At 47.4% G+C, this 25,828-nt stretch overlaps 1 protein-coding gene across 1 annotated transcript in view; it reads left to right on the forward strand.

Annotated features, from left to right (window-relative positions):
- Positions 1-21,957, forward strand: part of BBS9 (Bardet-Biedl syndrome 9) — a 38,676-nt gene extending 16,719 nt beyond the window's left edge. The window contains exons 11-22 of the mRNA XM_077666815.1: positions 3,421-3,596; positions 4,599-4,675; positions 4,813-4,875; positions 7,759-7,960; positions 10,344-10,484; positions 10,602-10,688; positions 10,812-10,987; positions 11,274-11,426; positions 11,949-12,131; positions 13,578-13,773; positions 18,957-19,046; positions 21,803-21,957. Of these exons, the coding sequence (XP_077522941.1) occupies positions 3,421-3,596; positions 4,599-4,675; positions 4,813-4,875; positions 7,759-7,960; positions 10,344-10,484; positions 10,602-10,688; positions 10,812-10,987; positions 11,274-11,426; positions 11,949-12,131; positions 13,578-13,773; positions 18,957-19,046; positions 21,803-21,912 (1,654 nt within the window). The 3' untranslated portion in view covers positions 21,913-21,957. The remainder of the gene's footprint in view (positions 1-3,420; positions 3,597-4,598; positions 4,676-4,812; positions 4,876-7,758; positions 7,961-10,343; positions 10,485-10,601; positions 10,689-10,811; positions 10,988-11,273; positions 11,427-11,948; positions 12,132-13,577; positions 13,774-18,956; positions 19,047-21,802) is intronic.
- Positions 21,958-25,828: the final 3,871 nt, after the last annotated feature.

Here is a 25,828-nt window from a genome sequence, read left to right on the forward strand (position 1 = left end):
GTGAGGCATTAATTCACAGCAAGTGAACATTTTTTTTATGTGGACATCACCCTGTAGCAGTGTTCAAATGTACTTTGTTTATTTGCGCACCTCTGTTTCGGACAGTAGTAGACGGCATATGACCCCTTCGTGCTTGACACTTATACGGAAAATAGTTGTAAAAATGCTAACAGTGCGTTTATTTTTAATTCCCTTCACAATTAAAGCGCATAGCAGCGACAAGTTCAGCACATTTTGAAGCATACGGGTGGTTTAACAGGACATGATAGAACATTTAGCCGCAGAAAAGAAAGAGTATAAATTAGTAATAGGTAAAAATTGAGACACGAGGAGTTTTTAATTTTGTCATCCTCGCTCACACACACTGAATCCTTCTGCCTGCATGCCTTGTTTGGCTCTTCCGCAATAACGTGAAGCGTGCGGAGCAGACGTAAGCTGTGTGCATTGAGGTGGATTTTCATGTCTCATTTTTTAAGCGCGGAGAGCGCGAACACGTGCACCTAGACGTGGAATTCAACGAAGCCCGTGAAAACCGCTTTATAGCGAAGGCATAAAGGGCAAAATAATAGAAATACATGACAAAAACATTCCCATCGCCCAGTGGATGATGTAAAGGCAGATGCGCTTTTCCTCAAGGCTGCAGTGCCGAGAAGCTTGCAGTCAAAGATTCCCGGCAAGAGTGAATGCAGTCGAGCGAGAACGGACGAGCACTTATTTATCCATTTATTAACGAGATAAAATCAAAAGCCGCATCGACAAAAAAACGTGTCCTTGGTCATAAAATTCGACCACTGGTTTGAAACAAGTGATGTCACCATACCGGAAGTGACGCCACTTCCGGCGAAGGCATCAACAGTTTCTAATGCTATCGCGTTGCCAACAGATAGGGTAATTATGTGTCCCTGTTAATTTTTTATTACTGGAATCCCGTTTCCGGGATTTTGGCAGGGTAGGGCAAGAAACGTACATGCAGGAACATAATAGAAAGAATAAACTGAACGTACAAATTGAAGTAAAGAACAACTTGATTAAGAAGTACATCTGAGCAGAGCCAGTCGGCTACAAAGGAAAGTTATACAGCTTTCTCAGAAACTTTGCAGTTGAAAAAAAATTCGCCCTGGCCCAGGGATCAAACCCGAAACCACCCCATGTCCCGGATTCTTGCCCACCAGTCCCGGGTTCCCGTCTGCCTGTCCCCTCCCTTGAATTCATTCAAGGGAGGGGTGTGAGATAATCTACCCGATATTCTGTAAAATGCTTCGTGATTATATTTCGTCACGTGTGTTCCTGACATGTTCCCTGGCACAGTGGAAGAGGGTGAAGGCGCTGCGGCAATGATGGCACCGGTGTAGATTGCGTCGCGTGGTCTGTAGGCGTCGTTGCCCCCGCACCGGGTTACTTGACGACATGGAGGAAAGAATAGATAGGAGAGGCCCCAGCTCTCCGAGCTGCATTGCAGAAAGTCTGTCGGAAGTCACGTGGTTTTTCGCCAGGAAGTATGGGATTCCTGGACAAAACAAACCGTCGTCATGGCAATGGCGCCTGCATCGCGCGTGTTGAGAGCCATGGCCTAATAATCTGATTAAAGCTGCCTCAATTCGCACGCAACTTTGCACAAAAGAAATGTTCTTCTACCACTGGGCGCCACCAATTGTGCACTGTTCGGTGGCCCTGTCTTAGATAACTTTGATGAGCCTGCAGTGAACACTGGCACAACTGCAGCAGTTTCTCCTGACAGGCGCAACTATGAACCTCCGTAGTAACAGCCACGCTCAGCGGCTCGCGGATCGTCAGGTTTCTCGCATAGACTTTTGCTTGGTAGACGGACACGATATAAGCTCACAGTTTTCTAAAGTACTGCTCAAAATCCTTGAAGTGCGGGGCCCATGAGGATCTTAAGCTTAAAAATCCCTCAGCCGACGAGCTTAGACGATAACAACCAACGCGGTGCGCGGTTCCCGTCGGCGGCTTTTGCTGCTCGGTGTTCCGGGAACCACTCTGGCCCTGAGCTTCTCTCCCGGGGGGGATTAAATATTTTGGCGCCGAGTGGCTGCAAAAGTTTGGACCAACTTAGTGCACCAAGGCGTGTGAGACCAGAAATGCGTGAAAACAAGGAAGGTGCTTTGAAGCACGAGTTAAAAAACTAGAACCCGCAAGTGATGAGCCACTTTCATCTCAAGTGGCGCTGCCAGAGTGGCGATAGAACCCAGAGCCACGTGCGTGTACTTGCGAGCGCTGCCCTGTGCGCCGACATGGCCTCGCTCGCTTCAACGAGCGCAAACACGTGCGCTTGTTTTCCGACGCCGCGTGGAGCGCTTCCCGCGCGGTTTGTTTTGCACGGCGTGAAGCGCGAGGCCACCGCGCACCTCGCCTGATGAAAGGTGTGCATGCAGCGCCCCGAGCTGCTGGGGAGAGGGCGCATTTGGCGAAGCTGCCGCTGCGAATTTGCTGCTTTGAGAGCACTATGGTTCAAAGGCACTGCCCTCGGTGCGCTGTTCGCTTGAATGGGGCTAACTGCACCACTCAGTCCTTGCGACAAACGGTTAGCACGTGCTGGTGGTGTCCCTTGGCAGTTAGTGTCTGGGGAGTACTGTTTTCTCTTTTAGGGGGTAATAATTGTGGATCTACAGTCCCTGAAGGAACAACCATTGTAGCCGTCTTAGTACTTCCTGGCTTGTAACTGCGGTTGCCACCAATGACCGAAGGTAATGATGCTTACAAGATAGTGATTCCGGAAATCCTTAGGAAATCTATGAAGCTGTCAAGCATCTACGTGTCCACTTTTAAGCATTTGAAAGCTTTGCGTCTTGTGAATAAAGTTTGAACGGAAAAGATGTCTGAGGGAAAGGGGCCTCAGGGGCGCAGTCAGCTTGGGCAAGACAATACGGTTTCTTGGCGGCTAAAAGCTATCATGGGGTCTCCACACCGATATCGTTTGACTTGTTTTCGGTGTGACAGCGTTCTGGGCCTGAATCACGTATGACGTACTCAGCCGCAGCGCACGAGTATGACTGTCCACCAAGGTCCAGTATTCTCAGGACGGTATCAGCATGCCGGTGGTCGCGTTAAGACCCTGCGGGGATTTGGCACTTTTTCTAAGGGAAGGGTCAAGCATGTGCGGTCATGGATGCTTCAAGAAAGGCCCAGTGTTTTTCTCGGCTATTTTGGGTGAAGGCAGTTCTTTACCATGCTGGCTTGACAACGCAATGCTGCCCTCTTTCCAGGTCTGGCTTCCAATGGTAGAATGCGTTTAATCCGACCTAGTTGGTTTGTTTGCAAATATTCTGGCCGGATTGAAGGCTTAGAACATTTGCGGTTGCAATTGTACAGGTCGCAAAAGACGTACGATAGGGGTATGAATACGAAAAATGATAGCAGCCTTTCTGAGTATCGGGTTCCTCATATCCGCCACGTCTGCAGGAGCATGCAGGGGGCCATTGTGAGGCTCTCGGAGCAGGGCCAGCTCAGCTGCAGCTACCTGGGGACGGACCCGTGCCTCAGCGTGGCCACTCCTCCGGAGAGCCGCGAATATTCGCTCAGGGAAGTGGAGCAAGAACTGAGCAGGCTGGAGAGCGCCATCAAGTCCAGCGGCGAGGGTGAGTCCAGACTTGGCGTTCCCTGACGTGTCCGCAGCTGCAACCGTATGCAGCCCGAGCCGCTAAAAATCTCTGTGGATAACCGCCACACGTTCCGGCTTCCCAACTGTCATCACATCCTTTGCTTTGGCAGGAATCAGTCCTCAAGGGCATTAACGGAACCCTTGAGGCTATGCAGATGAGCATTTGCTTTTTTTGTTTTTGTTTTTTTTTTCAGGTCTCGTACCCCAGTACCCTCAAAACTCTATCATCAGAACTTGCACTAAGCAGTGCAGCATACCTCCATGCCTTCCCTTTATCTGCTGGCTGTCTCTCCCTTTCTCTGTATTTCTTTAATTATCTGTTATCGAGAAAGAGAGAGCAAAAGAAAGACAATTATTTATTCCAGCGACTTCTCTTTCAGCCAGAGTCTCAGTGGATGGACTTTTGGGTCCTGAGTGTCTGTGGTCAAGAGACTGGGGGCTTCAATAAGCGGCAAACCAAACTACTTAGCTTATCCTTAAACTACTTATCCCTAAACAAATTCCGATGGTCTTTTAGCGCGACAGCGTGGAATCGAAAGAAAGCAAAGCGCGGCACAGCACAGCAGAGAGTGGAGTGGTGGCTGAGAGAGATTACGAAATTTGTAGGGTCAGTGCTGCGGCTGGCGAAGGGCAGAACTAACTGGAGAGCAATCGGGAAGCCTTTCTCTGGCAGTGGCTGCAACGTGGTTGCTAGTGGTGATGATGACTGAAAAGGAGAGACCCTGATGGGAGCTGATGTGCGTTCTTCGGTGCACGCTCTTGCGTGAAATGAATGCGCAGGCCAAGAGTCCCGTAACCGCTTACGCGCTCCCAAGCGCCCGGGGCTTCACAGCTTCGGCTTGGCCTTATTCGCATCGCGGTCAATTCCGTGGTATGTCAGCGAAAAGTTCTGTAAACAACGGCAACATTGAATTTCGCATGCTGTGAGCTTCATTGATTGATTTGAGTGGATGAAACTGGCTTTCCTTTTCTCTTTCAGTTTTTCCCGGACGCAAAAAGACGGAGACCGACCTTAAGGTCAAAGTGTTCGCTGGTCCCATGTCCGAGGTTCCTTGCGTGAGTACTATCTTTTTTTTCTTTCTTCTCGCGACTTCTTTTCGTGTTGTTGGGCGGTATATTTCTTAATGTGCCTTGAACGTGTTGAAATGATCACAGAAGAAAATTGTCACCTTACTATTCCCATTCTGTTCCAGTCTGATGAAAACGTTGCACTAACGGAGGACGGCAACGCTTTTATCCCAGCGCTAATAGTAAAGGTGAGTGACAATACCGCTATTATAGTTACAGTTAGCTATAACTAGTTATAGCTAGTTAGTTAATTCTAGTTATGTGCCCTTGGTTTGATTTTCGTGATTTTTTTTAGACGCCGTCTGTATTTTGAAAAACGTTCTCACCTCGAATTCGAGGGCTTTGTATACAACTCACAGCAGCGTTTAGATTCTTCTCGCAGCGGGTTGTTCTGAACCGCTGAAGGAAAGATAAGACTCGAACACTCACTACGTTTGATTCTGCTTTTAGGACAGCGCGTTTCCTGCGAAAAGTGGCGTCCTCCTGCGTGATCTACACAGCTCATTTGCATACAGCACGCGTCCCGAACGAAATATGTGGCCGCGTGTTTCGAAACCTGCTTCCGTTGCGCAAAGGGCGTCCTGATTCATGCGCGAGATTCTTTCCGCCGCCGAGAGCGGTCTGTCAAAAATTTCACTTTTCGTACGCCTGCTCCTTCCTCGGCTCATTTGACTCGTGCGAACAAAGAGTTCTCGCCTGTTATAGCAAAAGGGCGCGCGCAGTCAGCCTTATCCGCTACCTCCCCGTGAGGCCTTAGGATGCGCCCCAACGAAAGGTTTCACAGGGATCCAAGTCGCAACAAAGAAAGGGGGCAAACTAAAGGGAGCCGCGCTGTGCCTAAAAGAAACGCCGTCTGACTACGTCCAGGGTGTGAGCGGTGCAAAGAAGGGGGAGGGCGGCAAAATCGGCGTTTCCGTCGACGCGTTATAAAGTGCCGCTGCTCGCGAGCAGCTTCATTCCGCTCTGCTAGGCTTTCGCAATGCACTGCGCCGGCACTCCAGCGAGTGCGACTTCGGATCCGCTCAGTGTGCGCACCCCCCCCCCCCCCCCTCTCCCTCTCTGTCTCCTTTTTGCCTAATCCCGCGGCCGACGCCTCTCTCGACGCCCCCGCGCGCGGCGAACGGCCCTTGTGCGCGCGCATTGTGCCTCTGCCGTAAAACGCGCCGCGCAGAGTTCACTGACTTTCGCGCCAGTGGAGGCGCTTCGGAACGCGCCTACTGCGAATTTCCCCGCCGTCGCAATTGCGACCGGGAAATTTGCGAAACGCTTCTATCTGTGCAAACTTTCCAAAGGAAAAGAGTGGGGGCTGTATGCGTGTGTGATGTTCTCGCAGCGGCGCATAGGCCGCGAGGCTGGCGTATGCAAAACACCGTCCAAGACATGTGAGCAGGGGGGCTTGCATAGCTTCGCGCGCTGCCGACTGCGTTTTGTAAGCTTCTGAAAACTACCGTCGCGCGCTCCTCCACGTGCCTTTTATTGCTCGCCGCATGCCTCAATCGCAAGGTATAGGCGCTGCCAGCGCGCCTGCATAGCTGAGCACATCGAATGGAATCTGTCGCCCGCCGATTGGTGCCGTCATGACAGCCTGTGTATGCGTCGAGCCTCTGAACCTAGCTTTCCCTGCTATGCTCGCGGAGAACATAGTCGACTCTTTGTTTTACAATGGGACTCGAGGCATGGGGACGAGAGTGCATAGGGCGCAACTTCCGATCGCTTTCTTTTTTTGCACTATTTGCTTTAGCTGTCTCGCTTTTGTTCGACCATGAGTTGTTGTGACACATTTCGGGGAACTAAATCAGAGGTGTGTAGTTGCAGGAGGAAGAAGGATGGGTGATCGTGATAGACGCGCCAAATATATATGATTGGCGGTATAAGTGAGCGCACGCGGAAGCGCAACCTGCGTCACTTGTTCACGAAGCTTTATTAAATAAATGCACTGCATTCATACCGATAAATCAACTTACATTTTCGACGCGTTATGAGAGGTGGCTGTTTTTTTTTTCTCGGTCTTTAAAGCGCCGACATGAAAAAGAAAGCTGTCGTTACGTTTGCTCGAGTTTATTATTAATTCGACGCTCATATTGTTCATGTCCAAAACTGTTTGAAATTGAGCACTCAGCACATTTTCATACAGTGCCAATTTTATTTGACGAGGAGCTCTTTTTCAAAAGAAAACTTGTTTTATTGCTGCCAAATGAACGATGACAATTAAACATAGTTACGTGATTAGGACAGTTATTGGAAAGTATGGCGAAAAGATTGATGATTATGGAGGAGACCCTAGCATAGTTAAACAGTCGGGTGGAAGAGCCAGAGTTAGGATGAGTAGTGAGGTCGAAATAGTGAGCGAGTTTGTTTACTTGGACGAGTAATCACCGGAAATCCGGATTATATCAGCAAATTATAAATTACCTGGTGAGTAAGTCTGGCCCGCAGAGCATTCAGCAGACATTCCGAGGTGACGAGCAGCAGTTTACAGGCATTGTTCGAAAGATAAAATATAATAACGTACCCAGTGTGCACTGCCAGTAATCACTGTTAAGGGGTGGCTGTTGAGGAAGCTTATAATGAAACTAAGGATAATACAGTGAGTGATGGGAGGTAAAACGATAGCTGCAGCGTTAGCGGAAAGGACGAATGTCGTATAGAGTAGAGAATACATAGTGAAGGAATTAATACGGAATTAACGGAAACGGGGTCTGGAATGGCAGGTAATCCGGCGAAGGGATTAGGCTTCGGGTTTCTCGGGGATCGTGACGGCCTTGATTGTCGCAGGTCAGGGATAACTGGAGGTCACGACGAGAAGCCCGTTTCCTGCATTCGACTTAACTGGTTGATAACGTTGACTACACAATCCATAGCAAGATGGCAGGATACGATCAAAGAATTTTGCTTGCCACTACTAAACCTACGGTCCCCCACGACGTCATCATCGTCAGCCTGACTACGCCCGCTGCACGGCAAAGGCCTCTCCCATGTCTCTCCAGTTAACCCTGTCCTTAAGAGATATAACCTCTCAGGTAGCCGACTCTCTTTTTGCGAAAGAAAAATTCACGAAGTGCTTCTCGCAGGTTCATCTCGAATCCCCCACACCGCTGCACGATGTGCGCATCATGGTTGACGTTGCCAAGCCGCTGGTTGCCTTGAACGGCGACGTCACCCTCACAAGTCTGCTGGATCACCACCAGATGGCATTTACGGTGAAGCAGGCGGGGCCTATGTTGCCAAGTTCCCTCGACCTCAAAGTGGTCGCGCTCTACCAAAGTTCATCCGGTGTGTCTTCATGTATCCGTTGGAGGAAAATTCGCACTGTGTTGAGCGTTCATCTAAGCATAAAGTACCGAGCTATGGACTCATAACGTACGCTGTTGCTGAATGCCACTAACATGTTATCAGGGCTTAAGAAGGAACATTTAGCTCTAAAATTTGCTCTTTTGGTCTTTTTTCGCAGCAGCGCAGAACGCTTGTTCACTGCGTGATGATATTAACGCGATAGCGTTAAAGGCCCCGTTCGCCAGAAAATCTGGTGTCTGCGTTGTCGGCGTTGTCGGCGTGGCGTTGTGAGCGAGAGATCACCGGCATGGCTCTCGCAGGTGGAGGGCGACTTAGGAGACAGGTGCGCCACCTAGGTCACGTGACTTTGCGGCGTCGTCACAACCTGCCCACCGGATAGTGAGCAACTGCCCACCGTGGCAGGTGGCAGTTAAATTAATCATTGGTCGCTCGGGAAGACCTTGGAGCCTCTACCATTTAACCAGGCGGACATTCAGTGCAGCGATATGGCCACAAAAATGCCACTGATTGGCTCAATGCATTCAACTTATTTTATTCGTCGACATTAGCGCGTACAACTTTACAAAATTTAAGGCTATAATTGTTCAACGTTAATCATTTTCATCTCGTTCTCGCTCTTTATTATCGTTTTCTTTTGCAGTGAAGCCAAATTAATTCGAAGATGTGGCTGGACTGCAGAAACTTTCAACTCGAAACAGTTTGCTCTCGACAGAAAGACTGTTTGTAAAAAAAAAAAGACATCTACCGTTTAACCGATTAAAAAAAAAGACAGCTACTGTTTAACCGAGCTTATTTAATGTATCCGTTTCGCGTAACGACTTCGACCTGCATGCAGTGAGTAAAATGCACGTCTTAATTTTTTGTTTTCTAGGCGGCAATAGTCGTGATCACTAAAAATCTTAGTTCAGTGCTGCCCAGACAAATGAAGCTAGGTCAGTGTTCAATGGTAAACGCGTCTGTTCCTCGACAGCTCATTCACAGGCTCACAAAGCCACTTAATTTCAACTTGAACGCTGCGTATACAAGATGACATTTGGTTTGGCTGTGCGCTCGACTGGTTGCGACAGGTTTGGTGTATTTATTCTTTGGCGATTGCCAAAACGGCTCCCCAGATAGCATCACTGTGTCGCCACGCAGTAACGCAACGATCTAAGGCGACGATTACTACATTGGAAAGCACCGTCTCTGCTCGTCGGCAGACGCCAGACGCATCTGCTTCCTCTATTCATCAGGTGTTGACAGCGCGTTCCGCGTTGCGCAATTATATACTTGCTGTGGCTTTTTTCGGCTCTTGGGAGGTGTTCTGCTGCGCAGCAGACGTCGCCATCGGCTGCATACGCGCGCGCTCTATTCCGCTAAATGAGCCACAGGGCCAGCGAAAAGCGATAGTAACAAGTCCGAGTGGCGCTCGGAGATTAAAAGCACGAATTAGGTAGCCTAATGTCGTCGCTTGAGTGTCGCGATAATAAACGCATGCTGTCGTATGCGCTACACTCGGTCTGACGTAATGTGGGGCGGGATTGACGGTCATAAACCACGTTAAAGCCTGTCGCCCCATCGTTCGCGTTTCTTTTCATTTGATCTTTATAGATGAACCAGCAGACTATTTTGAGATTTAATTTGAACATACGTGCTAGTTTCGGGGGTTTAGAAAGCGTTTTCTTAGCCCGTGAGTGATTGTGTCGATGATAAAAGGTCCTGTTATGATCACATCAGTTCGAGTAATAATTGTACTGCACCTCCTAGTTTCCGCTGCATCTCCTGGCAGTGCAGTATTATCGAAGCGCAATGTTTAGTTGATTGGTGGTTCCACTTGGTTAATGGTTATTGCTTGCCACGTTGCAAACAACTGCTTTCAAGCAATATAGTAGTGGTGCTATGGTGCATAATACGTTGTTTAAGTACACGGGCACAGTTTTTTTTTGCGCAGTGCAGTTTCATGCCTGCATTGCAGATTTTATAAACGGCTGAGGTGTCGCTAATTTTAAATGCGCCAATCCTGTCACTTGTAGCTATGTCATCGCTAGCCTGGAGCTTGGCTCCAATTATATAACCGGCGTGAGCTTTTGAGCGGGTACCGTTTGTCTGGAAGGCGTCCAATGTGCCTTAGCAAAGCTCTTGGAGTAGCTGGTCCACTAATGCAACTCGCTCAAACAGCTCGAGAGCAGGCAGTACGAAGGAATACAGACCTAGAAATGTGTCTCACGTCTGCGCCTGTCCGTTTCGCGTTTCCTTTTTCCTCAGTGGCAGTTTTTGGAACGTTTTACTGTCACCCTGCCGGTCTTTGACACCACTTCAAATTGAGAAAACTAATTCCTCTGACGGTATTTTTGTTTCTCCACTCACCTTGCCCTTTCTCCAGGGGCATCGCAGGTGGTGCAAGCGTCCATGCATTTGCCGCTTGCGCTCGTAGCGCGTCCATGCGTGGCTGAAAGAATGTACGAGCACAAGTTGACCATTGAAACCAACAAACCGTCTGTACCGTCTAACGAGCTATTTCCAGGTTAGTGGGCCCTCACTCGGACGAGTCGTTGGCGCGCCTCAAAACTGAGTCGAAGCCATTTAATCTGGCGTACTTGGCCGGTGTATGGTCCCTTCATGAAGGAATTCGCATTTTCAGATTTCACCTGTGATATTACGTCGCAGACCATCGGCATACAATTTCTTCACGGACCTCAAGCTAGCATCTTGGTATCTAAATCGTCCCGTAAGTGTGATTGAGACTCATTTCATTTTCGCGCTAACGCATGGCACTTCCTGGGTTTACAATGCAAACTTGCAGTGCTTTTCTCTTCTGTCATGTCTGCGCGTTTTTTTTTTCCTTTTCCAGAAAAGTACAGGATACAAAGTGACAACTTCGCCGCCCTCTGGATTCCTGTGTTGGAGCTTTTGAGGAGACTACACCAGTATTATAAGCGCTCCGCGAATGACGAATCACTCAAGTGCAGTTACGGCTCAAGTTTACCGCTGCAGGAGTATTTTTCCATCATCGACGACTATTTCAAGGTGGGTTTGCTTTGGCTGTTCGCATTACATGTCGAGTTTTTTTTTTCATTTTTTTTTTTCAGTTTCCCGATGCGTCGGGCCAGATCTGAGCGCGCTTAAGTTAGACGAGGACAACAAAGGTTGTGTGCGTCATGAAAAAAAAAAAGAAAAAAAAACTTCCACTCGTCCGCTCTCTCTGGAACGAAGGATTAATGAGAGCGATAGTTGACACTTGTTTTGTGGTGTCCTTTGTGACTAGTCAGCTGCAACCGGGTTTCTAATGTCATGCTTTTATTCATGATTGCAGATACGACAGGAGGCACTAGAAGTTGAAGAACTACTCAGCCAAAGAGCAGCTCAGTTTCGAGTTGTACAAAAGTGTGTTCTTACCAAGCTTAAGGACAAGACTCCTACGCCTCTGAACAATTTTGACTCCTTGCTGGAAGTTACACAGAGAGAGGTGAGAATTATTTTGATCATGTTGTGTGGCAACCTGGACACATTTCTTATTGTGTAAATAGTTTGTACATATTACTTCTCCCACTGTCCTCTATTCCTGTCCCCTCACCTCTTTCATTTCATTTCTCCATTCTGCCTGCTGTCCTTTATTTCCGCTGCCCCAGCTCAGGTGCTTCAGTATCGATGGCAGATGCCGGGGCAAGCAAAAATCTTTTCCTTCCTTTTTACTATTATTTTTAATAAAACCACTACCACCACCACCATGTTGTGTGGCGTCGCATATCTGAAGAAGGAAGTGATGCTGTGTTCACTTTATTTTTTTTTTTTTTGTAATCGCGCCTTCTTACAATGGCGCTCACAAAGCCTTGCACTGCAGACGTCCTATCGTCTCTGGTTTAGCCGCAGTGCGCATGAGCGCTACTTTCAAGACGTTAAAAGAAGCGCAAAAATGCCAGGGCCGAAATAAAATGGTGTCTTTTGTGTGGCATGTTTACTATGCCGCTGTTTCCGTCTTTCTTTTCAGCTTTTGTCCCTAGGCAAACATGCAGTAGAGATAACAAATGAATACCAAAGCATGCTGTCCAAGCTCGGTTCGGCTAGTCAACTACTGGTTTTGCTACTGAAGCTTAAAACGCAAATGAGTCCCGAAGACCATAAGATTTTACAAGACATCTTTCATGTCGACCTGGAAGCATCTATCACTGAGGTAAGGCTACATTTTAATGGACTGGAGCCAGCGTTTCTTTTCTCCCGATAAGAAGCGCATTCAGCTTCTCATGCAGAAGAATAAAATATAAAAAGGCATTGCATAACTTGCAAGTGCAACTTGAGCTTGTAGTCTGTTTCTGCTGATGAGCGAAGTGAGGCGCGGAGACGGCTAATCTGTGGTTCGCAGGCTTTGACGCTTCGTTTAGCTAACAAAAGTAGGTAAATGGTAGAAAAAGGTTAATTTAAGGATTTTCGGCATCACTGGCCAGTGGGTAACCAGAAACCTTTTTTTTTCCCGTGGGGGGCCTATAATTGTTTGGCTCGTGGTAAAGGGGTTCAGAGAGATTAGGGAGATTAGGGAACTACACTGCTTGTATACAGGGTCGGCCACGTATTGAGTAGCAGCAGTCTGGTCAGCCACACTCTTGATGCGCCAATGCTGGCCAGCTTCCGTACACAACTGCGTTAGCAACTTGCTTCGGTTTGCAGTAAATACCCCTAAAGTGTCATCCTAGATGAGACGCAAATAAAGGGGCGATGACTCAGGTGCAATCAAAAAAGTGCTGCGCGAGATTCCGCGTGGACGCGAAAGCCACGTGCAGCAAACAATGAAACACACGAGCAGAAGTAAGGCGGGGCAGAGGGTGCGCACTTCGCGATAAGCTGCTTATACTAACGAAGCATAACCTAAGCGCTTTCAACCACTTATCTTTTCCGACGCTGCTACATGCAGTGTCCGAAATAATCGCTTCAAACAAAGTCACTGAGTTCACACCGATGGCACAGTTATAGGCTAGGGGAAACGGCGCTTGTTTTGCGTACGAGTCGCCTTGGTCCAGTACTTATCATTCATGTAGAGTTCAAAGTTCGTACTTTCAAAGTTTATTCAATGCATACGAAGCGCACAAAGGGGTAAAAAAAAACTAATTCAGAAAATTTAACTCCGTAGTGCCACTTTTCGGAATGAATAGTTAGATTTGGTTTATGTGAGTTTAACGTCCCAAAGCGACTCAGGCTATGAGAGACGCCGTAGTGAAGGGCTCCGGAAATTTCGACCACCTGGAGTTCTTTATCGTGCACTGACATCGTACAGCACACGGGCGTCTAGAATTCCGCCTCCATCGAAATTCGACCACCGCGGCCGGGATCGAACCCGCGTCTTTCGGGCCAGCAGCCGAGCGCCATAACCACTCAGCCACCGCGGCGACTGAAATGAATAGTTAAGAAAGATAATTCGAGTGGCTGTGCAAAAACGTTACTTTTTGAAAACCTTTAAGATAACCCAACAAATCAACGAAAACGATTGTATTTGAAGTTATAAGGTCAAAAAACATGAGGCACGAAGAGATTGCGAGGTTCAAAATGTTGTCCCAGCGCAGCGCGCTTAACGCAGCTGTGTTGTGGTCATCGTCGCACCTCGGTTGGTTGTGTCGCTCCCCGTCAGGGTTGGGAGGAGAAGGTGGAGGCGGCCATCTGCCACCTGCTGCACGCGAGCCAGTCCGACGAAGAGCTGCCGCCGGTGCCCAAGGAGCTGGCGCCGCTCAAAGACGTGACCAGGCTCAAGCAGCTCATCGCCATCGCCTTCGAGAAGGTCCTGGATGGTCTGCGCTTGTCGCAGAACGACCAGACCGGCCGCAAAGGTGGGCTGTTCTACGCGCAGGTTACGAAATACGCATTGACCCGACGTGAGTCGAGAATGCGCCGTGCACAAGGCGATCTGGAATGCTTGGCAAGGCACGTTTGAGTGGTCAACGAGGGCGCAGCCAGGCGGTGACGTTTTAACTTGTCGCGATAGCGCTATAAGGAGCCCGCGTCGCAAAAAAGCCGGTGTCCGTCGTCGAATGATTTTTAGACAATGTCACAAATTATTGAAACAGCAGTGGGCGCTACGTGTTTGGAGAGAAATGACCGCTGCGCCGTAATTCAGCTCAATCCCTTGTATTTTCAGTGTAATGGAAATGTTTTTTTTTTTTCAATTCTGATACTTTTATTCCAGCCAAAAATTGACTCAGCATTCCCCGATTTCAGGAGTTCACGATGAGGGAGAGTGGAAAGAAACGCAGAATATGTGCGCGTAAATGATTTATATTCATCAGTTAACATCAATTACATCTCGCCTCCACTTCCGTCGCCTGGGAAAAAACTTACGAACCATAGCTTTGTGCGGTGACATGGCCAGAAATTCTGGACAAGCGTATTTTAAGCGTCTATGAACGCAATTTTTTTTCGCATATCATAAGATTTCACCATAGCAACACCGCAGATCCCGCCTCGAGACGCTTGTAGTTTTCTGCTATCTATTGCCAAAAACGCACCCCATTGGTTTTCTATGGTAGTCTTAGCCAATCGGTGCGAGCGCAGTAGCAAGTTTTGCTACGCATCGAAAGGTTAGGCCATTTCTATCAATATGTTCATAACAGCATCTTACACAATATTCCACAGTTGCCTCATAATTGAAAATGATGCCCAAGAAAGATAGAATTGAAGAGTGTGTGCCACACGGCAAGTGTATCACGTGTCAGCGGAGCAGCGGCTTGCGCAATCTTTTAAGACTGGACTCCAGGGGCAGTATCACGATCATAGGACGAACACTCCTGTATAATTCCGAAGTTCGTGCTCAGTGCCACTGAGAGCAATTCATGCAACGCTCGATAATCACTGCTAGGAAGCTATGGCACACAAACTGAAAACACGGCACGTCGCAATCAAGTCACGGGAGTTGTAACATAAAAAGTAAACAGAAAAACTTTTCCTCTTCTTCTCCGCCTCTTTCTATTGGGTTATGGGAAGTTTTCTTATCTTCATATGTTAGCCAAATCTCGCCTTTGCCAGACGCTTCTGACCAGGCTTACACCTCGTTTTTATTTCATAATTTCATTCATCGAGAAAGAGAGGAGAGAGAGGATAAAGAAAATGGCGGGGGGGGGGGGGGGGGGCTAACCGGGCTTAGGAAATTCTCTAGAGGTGTTGGCTCAGGTCGGGTTCGCTGCTCCATACACAGAAGAGGAGAAAGGATAAAAAGGAAGTGAGAAACGGAGCATAGACAGGATACAGCTGCCACGCTAAAGGGCGCATACACACCCATGGCATACTAAAAACGGTCGGTTATACCTGTAGACATCAAGAGCTGCAGAAGATGTCGCGTAGCTTTCTGAGCCATTGATCGATGAAGCCAGAGTCCCAGGACCTTCGGAGCAGATATTGGTCAAGCGTCTAGACGACATATAGTGGTCTTCAATGCTCAGTGTCAGGCCTTAACTTCGAAGCGAGGACCGGCCCAGGGATGTGATATGCTTTCATAGAACTCGCACTCTTGGGGGACTTCATTTCCAGTCAGTAAGCATGTTTTCACTACTACTTCGCACAACGGATCGCCAGCCACGCCAAGCAAGTTCGAAAAAGGCATTCGTAAAGATGACTCCAGCGACAGACGGCCCAGCAAAGTCTCATCGAGGTGAAAGTGGCCAGGTGACCGGCATAGTCCTTAGGAAGGGCCTATAGGTTGTGAAGGCAGCAAGATGACACACCACACGCGGCCAAAGTCAGGCTGCGGGCAAGAAGACAGACTTGTGGCCGCAAGTCAATGACAGTGGCATCTAGGCGGTCTGCGCCTCTTTATGAGCAGACCAAGCAGCAGCGCTGTCAACGAGGTCACTGCCAGGGATGCCGCATTGAGACGCCAGCCCACTGAAAAAAAAAAAAGAGCTGACAGAAGAGCCTGAGGCTTTTCAATGAAGAAGGGCTCATTCATTTATGGCACTTCAGAGGCAAGGATGTCATAAAAAGTGGCATCGCTGATGGCATCACACCGGCAACTCACGTGTGAAATATATCGCAACGTTTAGCCACCAAGACAAGGAAAAAGACATTGAGGACAGTGTCTAAGCCCTGAAGGTTTTAATCCGAAAGACGTTCAGTGACAGTAGTACAGTTCACGGTATGCTAATATTTCATAATTCTGTCAATAAACATGGCTCATGTCCTTCTAAATCTAAGAAGCATGTAACACTACCTAACTTTCTGACAAACAGCCCGCATAGATTTTGGTACTGTTTCCGCCCAACTAAAAATATGTCATCGCGGACTTGACTCCAGAGGAAAGAGCTAACAGTGCTAACGCGTACAAAACTTTTTTCACTCAAACTTCACAAAAGATGACAGATTTCTCCCACACTTTTATAGCAGTCAAACACCATGCATCGATCCTTTAATCATATCAGACGCAGGCATTTTGAATCTATTACTCGCGCTTGGCCCCAAAAATTCATCCGGACCAGGCGATATTCCAAACAATTTCCTGAATCGATGCGCAGAACGGTGCAGCAGATATTTGAGCCTGATATTTTGTAAATCCCTCTTGACAGCATCTTTACTCGACGACGGGAAGTAGGCAAAAATCATACCAATTCACAAAACGGGAGATACCACATTACCTTCCAATTGCAGACCAATATCTCTCACCAGCGCTGCTTGCAAGATGTTCGAGCATATCATTCTTAAGCACCTTACTAACTTTCTTGATACTCGTAACCTTTTATCGTCAAACCAACACGGGTTCCGTCATGGGCTATCAACCATCACGCAACTTACAGAGATTGTGCATGATCTCGCATTTACCATCAATAACTGTAGCCAGACTGACATTATATTATTGGACCTTTCTAAAGCATTTGATCGCGTCAGCCACAGCAAATTAATAGGAACATTACGAGGTTTCATCGGGGAAGAGGAAATATTATATTGGATTACAGATTATTTATCGAACCGGACACAATTTGCACTCTTTCAGCACATGAAATCTGCGACAGTGCCCGTCACATCAGGCGTCCCCCAAGGATCCGTGTTGCGACCGCTGTTATTTTTAATTTTCATTAACGACATAACCAACAATATTGATTCTAACATCAAGCTTTTTGCCGATGACTGCAGTATCTATAAAATAATTAACAGCTACTAAGATCATATTTTACTCGGCAATTCATTGAACAAGCTAATTGAATGGTGCAAAACATGGCAAATGACGATAAACACGACTAAATCAGTTTGCATGACGGTAACAATAAAAAAGCGACCTTATGACTTTCCGTACTTTGTTAATGGCACAATACTGACGAAATTTTACCAATATAAATACTTGGTCATCACACTAACCTCTGACCTAAGATGGGACGCGCACATTGCTAACGTAACCTCCAAGGCATGCATTACGCAAGCTGTTTTTTCTCCGAAGATGTCTGCGCCCCGCACCCACGTTGACTGAGCTACTCGCATATACTTCTTTCGTTCGTCCGGTTTTAGAGTACGCTGAAGGAGTTTGGTTCCCCCATTCAGTGACTAATGTAACAGAACTGGAGAAAGTACAACGTAAAGCATTGAGGTTTATTCATAACAAATATAGGCGCACTGATTCACCAACTAACCTCGCGGCTATTTCGGGTTTAGCGACACCGTCATTCAGAGCGCAACAAGCAACACTAAGATCTTTATTTCTCTTGATTCAGAGCTACTACAAGATAGACTTATCAAAATACATATCTTTTTCACAGTCTCGTTCGTCGAGGCATGAACACTCACGCGTTATAACAGAATACTCATGTCATAACAACACGTTCATGTATTCTTACTTCCCTCTCGTAATCAGAGAATGGAATCGCCTTGATCACTCAGTCATTACTGCAGATACATTATCTCAGTTCACGTCACGGATAGAATCCATATCAATTAATCAATAACGCAACTGTTAATTAATTGTGAATGAAGCTTCTCTTTTTCCTCTCTTTTTCTCTCACTCTCGCTCTCGTGCTACCGTTTGCTGATATTTCGCTGAATTTCTCATTGAAAGCTTACACGTAACTCCTAGACATGTATTTTTTTTTAAATACATGTGTGTATACTTGACCTCGTAATCCAAGATGTTTTTTCCTAACGTTTACGTTTTATTTTTTTTACTTTGCTTGTCCCTTTACGTTGACCTTTGTTTGATTTCCTGTCATGTAATTCACTAGTACACTGCTTGAATTTATCATGTTCCTCATTGTCGTTCGCCCACCTGCTATGGTCTCAGCTGAGACTGGCAGTATTGAAAATAAATAAATAAATGAAATCGATAGGCTGAACGCGGTTATGGTGACTAGGAAAGAAAGTCGTACACAGTCGGCCGAGGTAATAAAAGAGACAAAAAAAATTGTTTTCACGAAAACAAGGAACAAGTGTTTACCATTAGGCATGACGTATTAAGTAGCACATTTAAATCAGTATAAGTGCACTTCGCTTTCGAAAACTCAATTTAAAAGAAGATGTCGACTTTTATGAGAACGGGCTTGTATGAACACGCGGCGCCAAAAGTTTACGGGGCTACGCGAGTCGCGAAAAAGGTTAATTTCGCCCCAGTCATTGCATATGCACCCTGAAATCAAAGCGTGCAGCCTGTGCTTTAGCGCGTGAACACGGCGGATTGCCTGTAATTTACGACTGCGCGCTAATGCTGTACGGAAGCCTTTTCAGCGAATCGCCTGTCTCGCAAACTCCTGACCCAGGGCGTACACGCAGCGACTGATATTTTTTTTTTTAAAGACATAGAAGAAATGATTACAGGGTAGGGAGGCGGACATATATTTTTTATTCACTTGTGCATTCGGCGGGTGTTGTATAGTGAAATGACACGGAAATCTCTTTTCGTTTTACAGGCAGCGTTTTACATGTGCCTGGTTATGCGTTCAAGCGAATTTATTTTTGACATTAATTTCTGTCTGTTTTTGCATTTCAGGTTGATCCTAGTATTTTTTTGTGTGTCCGAGTTTAATTAGCTATGTTTTTCCCGCAGGTGAAGACCAGAGCAAGGATGGCGACAACAAGGAGCCGAAGAAAGAAATGTTTGCGTTGGACAGTGCTTCCACAATGTCACCGATACCAGGTTGGAGTATTCGTCTCCTGCACTCGTCTACTCGCAAAAAGCAATTTTTTTTTTTTGCTGTAAACACGTGTCGAATTTGATTTTAATCCATTCTGACTGCAGGAGAGAAAAAAGGCCATTCCTTCTCAAGTGGAGGGCATCCTCTTCCATTTATATGTACTGCACAAAGCTGAAGGCCCATTCTTAAATGCGACAGCATATTCTCGGCCTACAATATTGGCACAGCTGGACAATAAAGGATCTGGTAGCAAAAAAAGAAAGCGCATAGAATGAAGGAAATGTGATTTCCTTTCCCAACCGTAATTTCATTAGAAATTATGGTGCCTGCAGCCACCAAAACTCCCGTATTTCTCGTGTTGTTCAGTATGCACTGCTCCAGGTGCAAAATGTTACTCCGGCTTCATTGTTTTACTCCAAGCATACGCCAAATGCAGTTCCTGTGCGCTCCTGTTTGTTACACTATGAAGCACGGCTGCCGTGCGGCACACATAAGGCAAGCCGATGCTTTACGCGAAAATACAAGCGACGCAGTGTCATTGTTGCTGTTTTTCTCGTAAGCAGTGTCGATAGTGCAGTTACATTGACGGTTTTTGTCCAGAATAATGACTAGTATTCTTAAACCGTGGATGATACATGAAGGTTTTCATTTGAAGATTTGTACAGCGTAATATGAAAGCCTAAGGACTTTATTTTCTCCGGCCTCTTTTTTTTTGTCGAACTTCGAATACTGAAACGCCAGAAAGATTAGCTATAGGTGAGCGCGAGGTGGCTACTGCTCACGCAAGCGCTGTGCGAATTTCGGCGCGCTGTTGCAACGACTCAAAAACCAGTAGCTGAAAACAAGAGTTGTACACAAGTACAATGGCTTCATTTCCAGAGGAACCGTTGATAAATGGTGTTTCGACTGTAAAGCACGTCATCAGAGCCGCTCAAGACTTTTGTGCTTGACCGCCAGACGGCTAGAAAGCACTGGAGTTTGCTGTTGTGTTTTTTTGCATTTCTCTTTGCTGGCCCTGCATACACTGCCCTCCAGCGTTACTTTTTGGCTATATGTACTACAAGAGAAAAAAATGCATGGACATGGGCGCATTAACAGCTGTAGTTTTTATTTCTTCTTAGCAACGGCTGACAAGCTGTAATTATAAAGAAAAGCAGAACAGCCGCGCACGCACGCACACTCACTCTCACTCACTCACTCTCACTCACTAACTCTCATTCACTCGCTCACTCACTCTCACTCACTCGCTCACTCACTCACTCACTCACTCACTCTCACTCACTCACTCTCACTCACTAACTCACTCTTATTCACTCGCTCACTCTCATTCACTCAATAACTCACTCTCTCTCACTCACTCACTCTCGCTCTCACTCACTCTCGCTCGCTCGGTCGCTCACTCATTCACTCACTCACATTCGCTCACTTTCACTCACTCACACTCACTCACTACTCACTCAAAAACACAAAGGTGGGAATACAGTAAAACAATTCACATTGTTGAGGCAAGGCAGGCAAGCTCCTTTGCAGTGTGCTACTGTGCCATCGCCTTTGCGTTCTTATGCTTGTCTGCTCTGCTCTTCTTTGTTTATCCCTTGTCAGCAGTTCCTTATTCTGCACAAGCAAGAGAGGAACATTTAGTGAAGATGTTCGCGTGTCTGCTCCTCCGCTGCGATTGTGCATACCGGCTCGTGGCGCTCCCGCGTGAACGACGTGCCGAAGCAAATATATAACCCAAGAGCACGTGTTCATCAGAATCATAACCAGTTGGCTCATTTTTTTTTTGTTAATTTTCGTTTGATGTGCGGGTTGTTGCGAGGACGCATTTGACCGGAAACTTTGAACAGGAATGCTGGAAGCTCGCAAAGTGCGTTGTAGTTCTGACACAGAGAGTGAGAGAGGGGAGCAAAAAGGAAAATCGCCCACTCGCACTTGACAGTACCTACACCACAGTCATCGCTGCAATGCGCCGGTCAAATTAGCATCCTAACTTTTATTCACATTATTGTTGAAGGCGTTCCTCTTTCCTCGTTTTGAGCGATGAACGTTGAAACAGTGGTCATGTAACTTAAAGGGACACTGAGGAGAAATTGAAGTTGGCTTGTATCCATAGAATACCAGCTCCTGATCACAAAAACGCCACTCTTCCTGAAAACAAAGCTCTTGTAATGTAGAAAATAGCAAGAACCAAAATACAGGTATCGCCGCCACAGGCCAATCTCGCAAGTACAAGCGTGATGACTTCCTAGAACAAGAGGCGCCACCATGGAGGAATTTTCCTTACTTCATGGATATCACGAATCTCTGAGGCTTGCAAAGGAAGGTTGCGCACCGCACCGCTACCTGCAAGAATTCACGGAGACTCCGTTTACGTCACGTTTCACGTCACTCCATTCTGTGTCGTCATAAGAGTTCTCCGTGTCGTCATAAGAGTTCTCGAGTTTGAATCGGAGCGGCGGGAAAAAAATTTTCAACTTCGAATCCAAATTTCTTTGAAATAAATGCATCTTTCGCTCCCGGACAAGCGTCAACAAAGCCATGAAATGCCGAACTATCAGATATTGCTAACAAAAAAAAAATTTCATAGGGTTCTCCTCAGTGTCCCTTTAACAACCGACACCACACATTAAGCGCATGTTCTTTATTGTGTTGCCATTGCCAAGCAGATATTAAAGGAGACGCAAAAGCGCCTCTATGCGAAGCCTCCGCGATCGACTGAGATAAAAATAAGCGTGGACAATTTTTGTTGTTTCCTCAGGGCCATCGACGAGCAAAGCACTCCCTGACGAAGGTAATCTCCAAGAGTGGACGGCTGATTCTCAAGAATCGGAGAGCAGTAACAACAACCTACTGGAAGAGAGCCCTTAATTTTGTACCCTAGGTGATTGCAATATAGACATTACCTGGGGCGTGCCCAGGCAACGACGTGGGACACTCTTTCTTGCTCGTGCGCGCGTCATTTTTCTTTTACTTTTGTGATACATTGTGTCACTGCGTCGAAAGTGAGCATTGAGCTCCCAACTTCCTACGAATTGGTCCCACATCTTCAGCACGTACCGTAGCTCTAAATTACTACGTGCGTAGATTCTGAGGCAGGCAGAGTGTCTGGCCACTTTGCTTCTGATGCAACACGCCTAGGAATCGAACACAATCCGAGCCATCCGCTTGTGTGAGACACCGGAGCCCACACTTCGAGCAGGGTACACTGTTCGACCGAAACCGATCATTCTGGAGCGAAAAACAAGCCAGTCACTTGCCCTTCTCGCCGCCCCTAAACGTCTGCAACGCTTTATGTTATTTTTTCCATTTTTATTGTTTATACAGATAATTTTGCCATCGCTCTCTCGGCGACAGCATTCGTCCAGCTACGTCCAAGGCTATGTTCAGAATGCAGCAGAACAAATGTGTTCAACGCTATAATGCCGTAACGGACGGCGAATCGCGAGTTCAGTATTTGGTCGTCAGCGTGCATGCTTACGTAACATCTTACGTCACATCATGCTTGTATCACATAGTTACGTCACATGTTTACGTGGCACCGGAACTTATTCCCCCCTAATTCGTCCATGCATTCGTGGCCTTTGCGGAAGAGCATATGCGCCCGTCAAACCAGGAACTAGAAATATATTGGTTCCGCCGACACGTGGTCGGCTCGACACGTTACATGGTTCGACCTTTACGGACCTGCGGACTGTCCATATTTCGTTCCAAGTCAGAGAAGTCTAAGTGTGCATCATTATTAGCGAATTTCACAATATAAAGGGGGCGCCTCATTCGTGCCGAGTTGCACAACCAAAGGCATGGACGGATTCTGTGATCAGTCTACAAGCCGAATCGCGTTTGCTTTGAAATCGCCCGATGGCCTCGCGAGTCGCGCTGTTTTACGGATAGTTAGAGTATAAGCAATGTATTTTGTTCCCGAAATCAATTATTTGGGTCTCGAGGTTTCCGGCGTGCAAAAGGGGCGGCACACATTCGACTTGCGCTTTGAAGGAGATTCACCTTGAATTCATTCTCCCCGAGAATCATGCTGCCGATCCTGCGGGGCTCTGCGCAGCAGCACCGACATTGGCAAGAGGCACTGTTGCTCCTGAGTCCAAAGGTATCCGAAAGCAATCCAAAAGTGGCTGCATTGGAAGCGAGGTGGATTTGTTAACAGTATGATGGATACGCCTTTGAAATACGCAAAGCAAGGAACTACTTTAAAACATATTACGATTTAGGCACCCGGAGACAGTCGAGAGTGTTGGACCAACGTGGCGTCACGAGCCTTGATTTCCGTCCTTAGAGCGTCTTCTCAAGCAAGTGGCATCACGAGCATTTCTACCTGGCTAAACCGACTTTGCTAGTCGACTTGTCCTTCATGCACGGTAGAGCCCCTTATCCGAGTTCGTCAAGCCCAGGGGATCACCTTCATATTGACTCCGGCTGTACTGCTGTCACCGGGAAAAGGTAGGCATTTCTTACATCAACGTCGGTGTCAGACCAACAATCTTTTTTTGATAATGCCAGCAAGATCTAACGCCTAAATATGTGACGCTCATGTCTGCGAATCAGGCTCGTTTGTTTAGCAAAAGAGTTTAGCGTTTGTTTACTTCATGCACTTTACGTTAAACAATGGAATTGAAGTGATCACGCCGTCAGGCTGTCCACTTGCTTGCACTGCCGCAAAATTATAATTGCGCGTGATGCTTGATTCAGCAACGCTACTTAGATACCTGTAAGCTCGTACTAATTTTGACGCCCCCTCCCATTGCCCGGTAGAATTTGTTTTGTCGGTCCATAAAGGAGAACAAAACTAAGTCGCCTATGAGAAAATGTGGACTAAATGGCAGTGGCTAGCGACCTTGGCCTACTGCGCAAACGCAGATTCTTTCAGCCTTCTGTTTTTCTACGTCGTTTCTTGGGAATCAAATTGGAAACGAACGGCGTTTGCAAATGGGGTGCAACAGGTAGGCAACATAAAGGCCTCCCAGAGGCATACCTGTGCTGCTGCTGCTATATTATCAGCGCGCTGACAGGAAGTTGCACCATAAACTACGTTTAATCGCCGGTTCCCGCTCTAATCGTACTCCGGTATTACTGTCGCAGGATCAATCTGCGGAACATGAGTTCTACGCATGGCTTCTATTGCAAGTTTGCATTATATCGTAGCGCCAAAGAAGCCGAGCGGAGTTCGGTGGCAGACACGCGACGCCATCGCGCTCACTGATACGACCAGCGAGCGACCCCGCGTTGTGCTTGCTTCCTTCTGAAACCCGGGGACGCCGGGAATGAAAACAAGGCGGAACGTTTTGCGGCTGCAGGTCCGCCAGGCAGGACTCTTCTGCGCAGTTTTCTGGCGCGTCCCAGGAGGGCGTTTTGCTTCGGCGCAGGATGCCCCGGGGGAGTCACGCAGCACGCGCCGCTCGAAGCAGGCATGCCTGGGCCCGTCCGGTTTGCCGGCCGGAAAGGGTCGGCGCACTGGCCGCTGCAGCTTTCGCTCTCGGCCCAATGCGCACTCGAGCCTGATTGTTATCGGCCGTCATGTAAACTTCGCATGTGACGCGCCGCGGAGCGTTACGTCACCTCGCTGATGATAGCTGTCGCGGGCACGTGAATCATAGGAAGAGGGGCGACCTTGACGCGGCACCGCGCCAGCTCGTCACTGCGGGAAACGCTGTCATCAGCCAGCGCGACGGGTAAAAACAGACCCCGACGCCCGGCAGCGATGTGTTGTCGGTAGTCTCGGCGGGTCTGGATACGGTCACTGATATTCCAAACCTGCAGGCGGCGTCGTTAAGGGTAATTAGTGCTGATATCGCTTTATTATAGTCGGGACAGCGAGAATTCCTCCGCGTACCGGCCTCCGTAATAATTTATCTTTTTAAAGCAATAAGGAATGTGTGCAAGCAAGTTGCGTAGCAATTTGCGTAAACTGCTCTACTAAGCCTAAAAACCCGGTTCATGCAGAGAGTAATTATTTCGGAGTCCTTTTTTCTTGTGGCTCAGAGGTTATATGGCACTCGGCTGCTGACCCAAAAGACGCGGGCTCGACCTCGGCCGTGGCTGTCCCATTTCGATGTAGGCTAAATCCTAGAGGCCCGTGTACTGTGCGGCGTCAGTGCCCGTTAAAGAACCCCAGGTGGTCGAAATTTCAGGAGCAATTCACGACGGCGTCCCTCAGAGCCTGAGCCGCCTTGGGGCGTTAAACCCCCATAAACCAAAACCAAACCTTTTTCCTTGGCATCATACTACTGCATTCATGTTCATGATTGAACTGCACGAAAGAAACAGGGATAAAGACAAGAAAACACGCACACACACACACAGAGCGCAGTACGTGTTTTCTTGTCTTCGTCTCTGTTTCTTTCACGCAGTTTAATCATGAACGAGAAGCACCAACTAGCCCGCCAGAAAACCCTTCTTGAATATACTACTGCATACAATTAAAAACTACTGGAATCAGCAATTTTCACGCTTTTCATCTATTTTCTGCTATCCGTCCAGGTATAAATTGTGCCAGCATTATTAGAATAACCTCAAATGTCTCCTTTCGGCCACTGCCGAAATGTTCCCATAAAAAGCTGTAGTCGCACGTTGTATCGATGTATTCCGTTTCGTTTTCGGTTTCTGCGGCCCTCATAATGCTCTGCGCATGCCACATCTGCTGTGGTCCGTAACTCAGCTGGTCTTTCGTGTGCCACATTAACCGGTGCCCAGGCAAAAAAAAAAAAAAAACTGATCCTCAAGTTCTGAACACAAAGTAACCCCAGTGCTGGTTTTTATGCTTTGCAAGTGAAGT

This window comes from Amblyomma americanum, chromosome 1, assembly GCF_052857255.1.
Source record: "Amblyomma americanum isolate KBUSLIRL-KWMA chromosome 1, ASM5285725v1, whole genome shotgun sequence".
In the NCBI taxonomy this organism is placed as follows: Eukaryota; Metazoa; Arthropoda; class Arachnida; order Ixodida; family Ixodidae; genus Amblyomma; species Amblyomma americanum.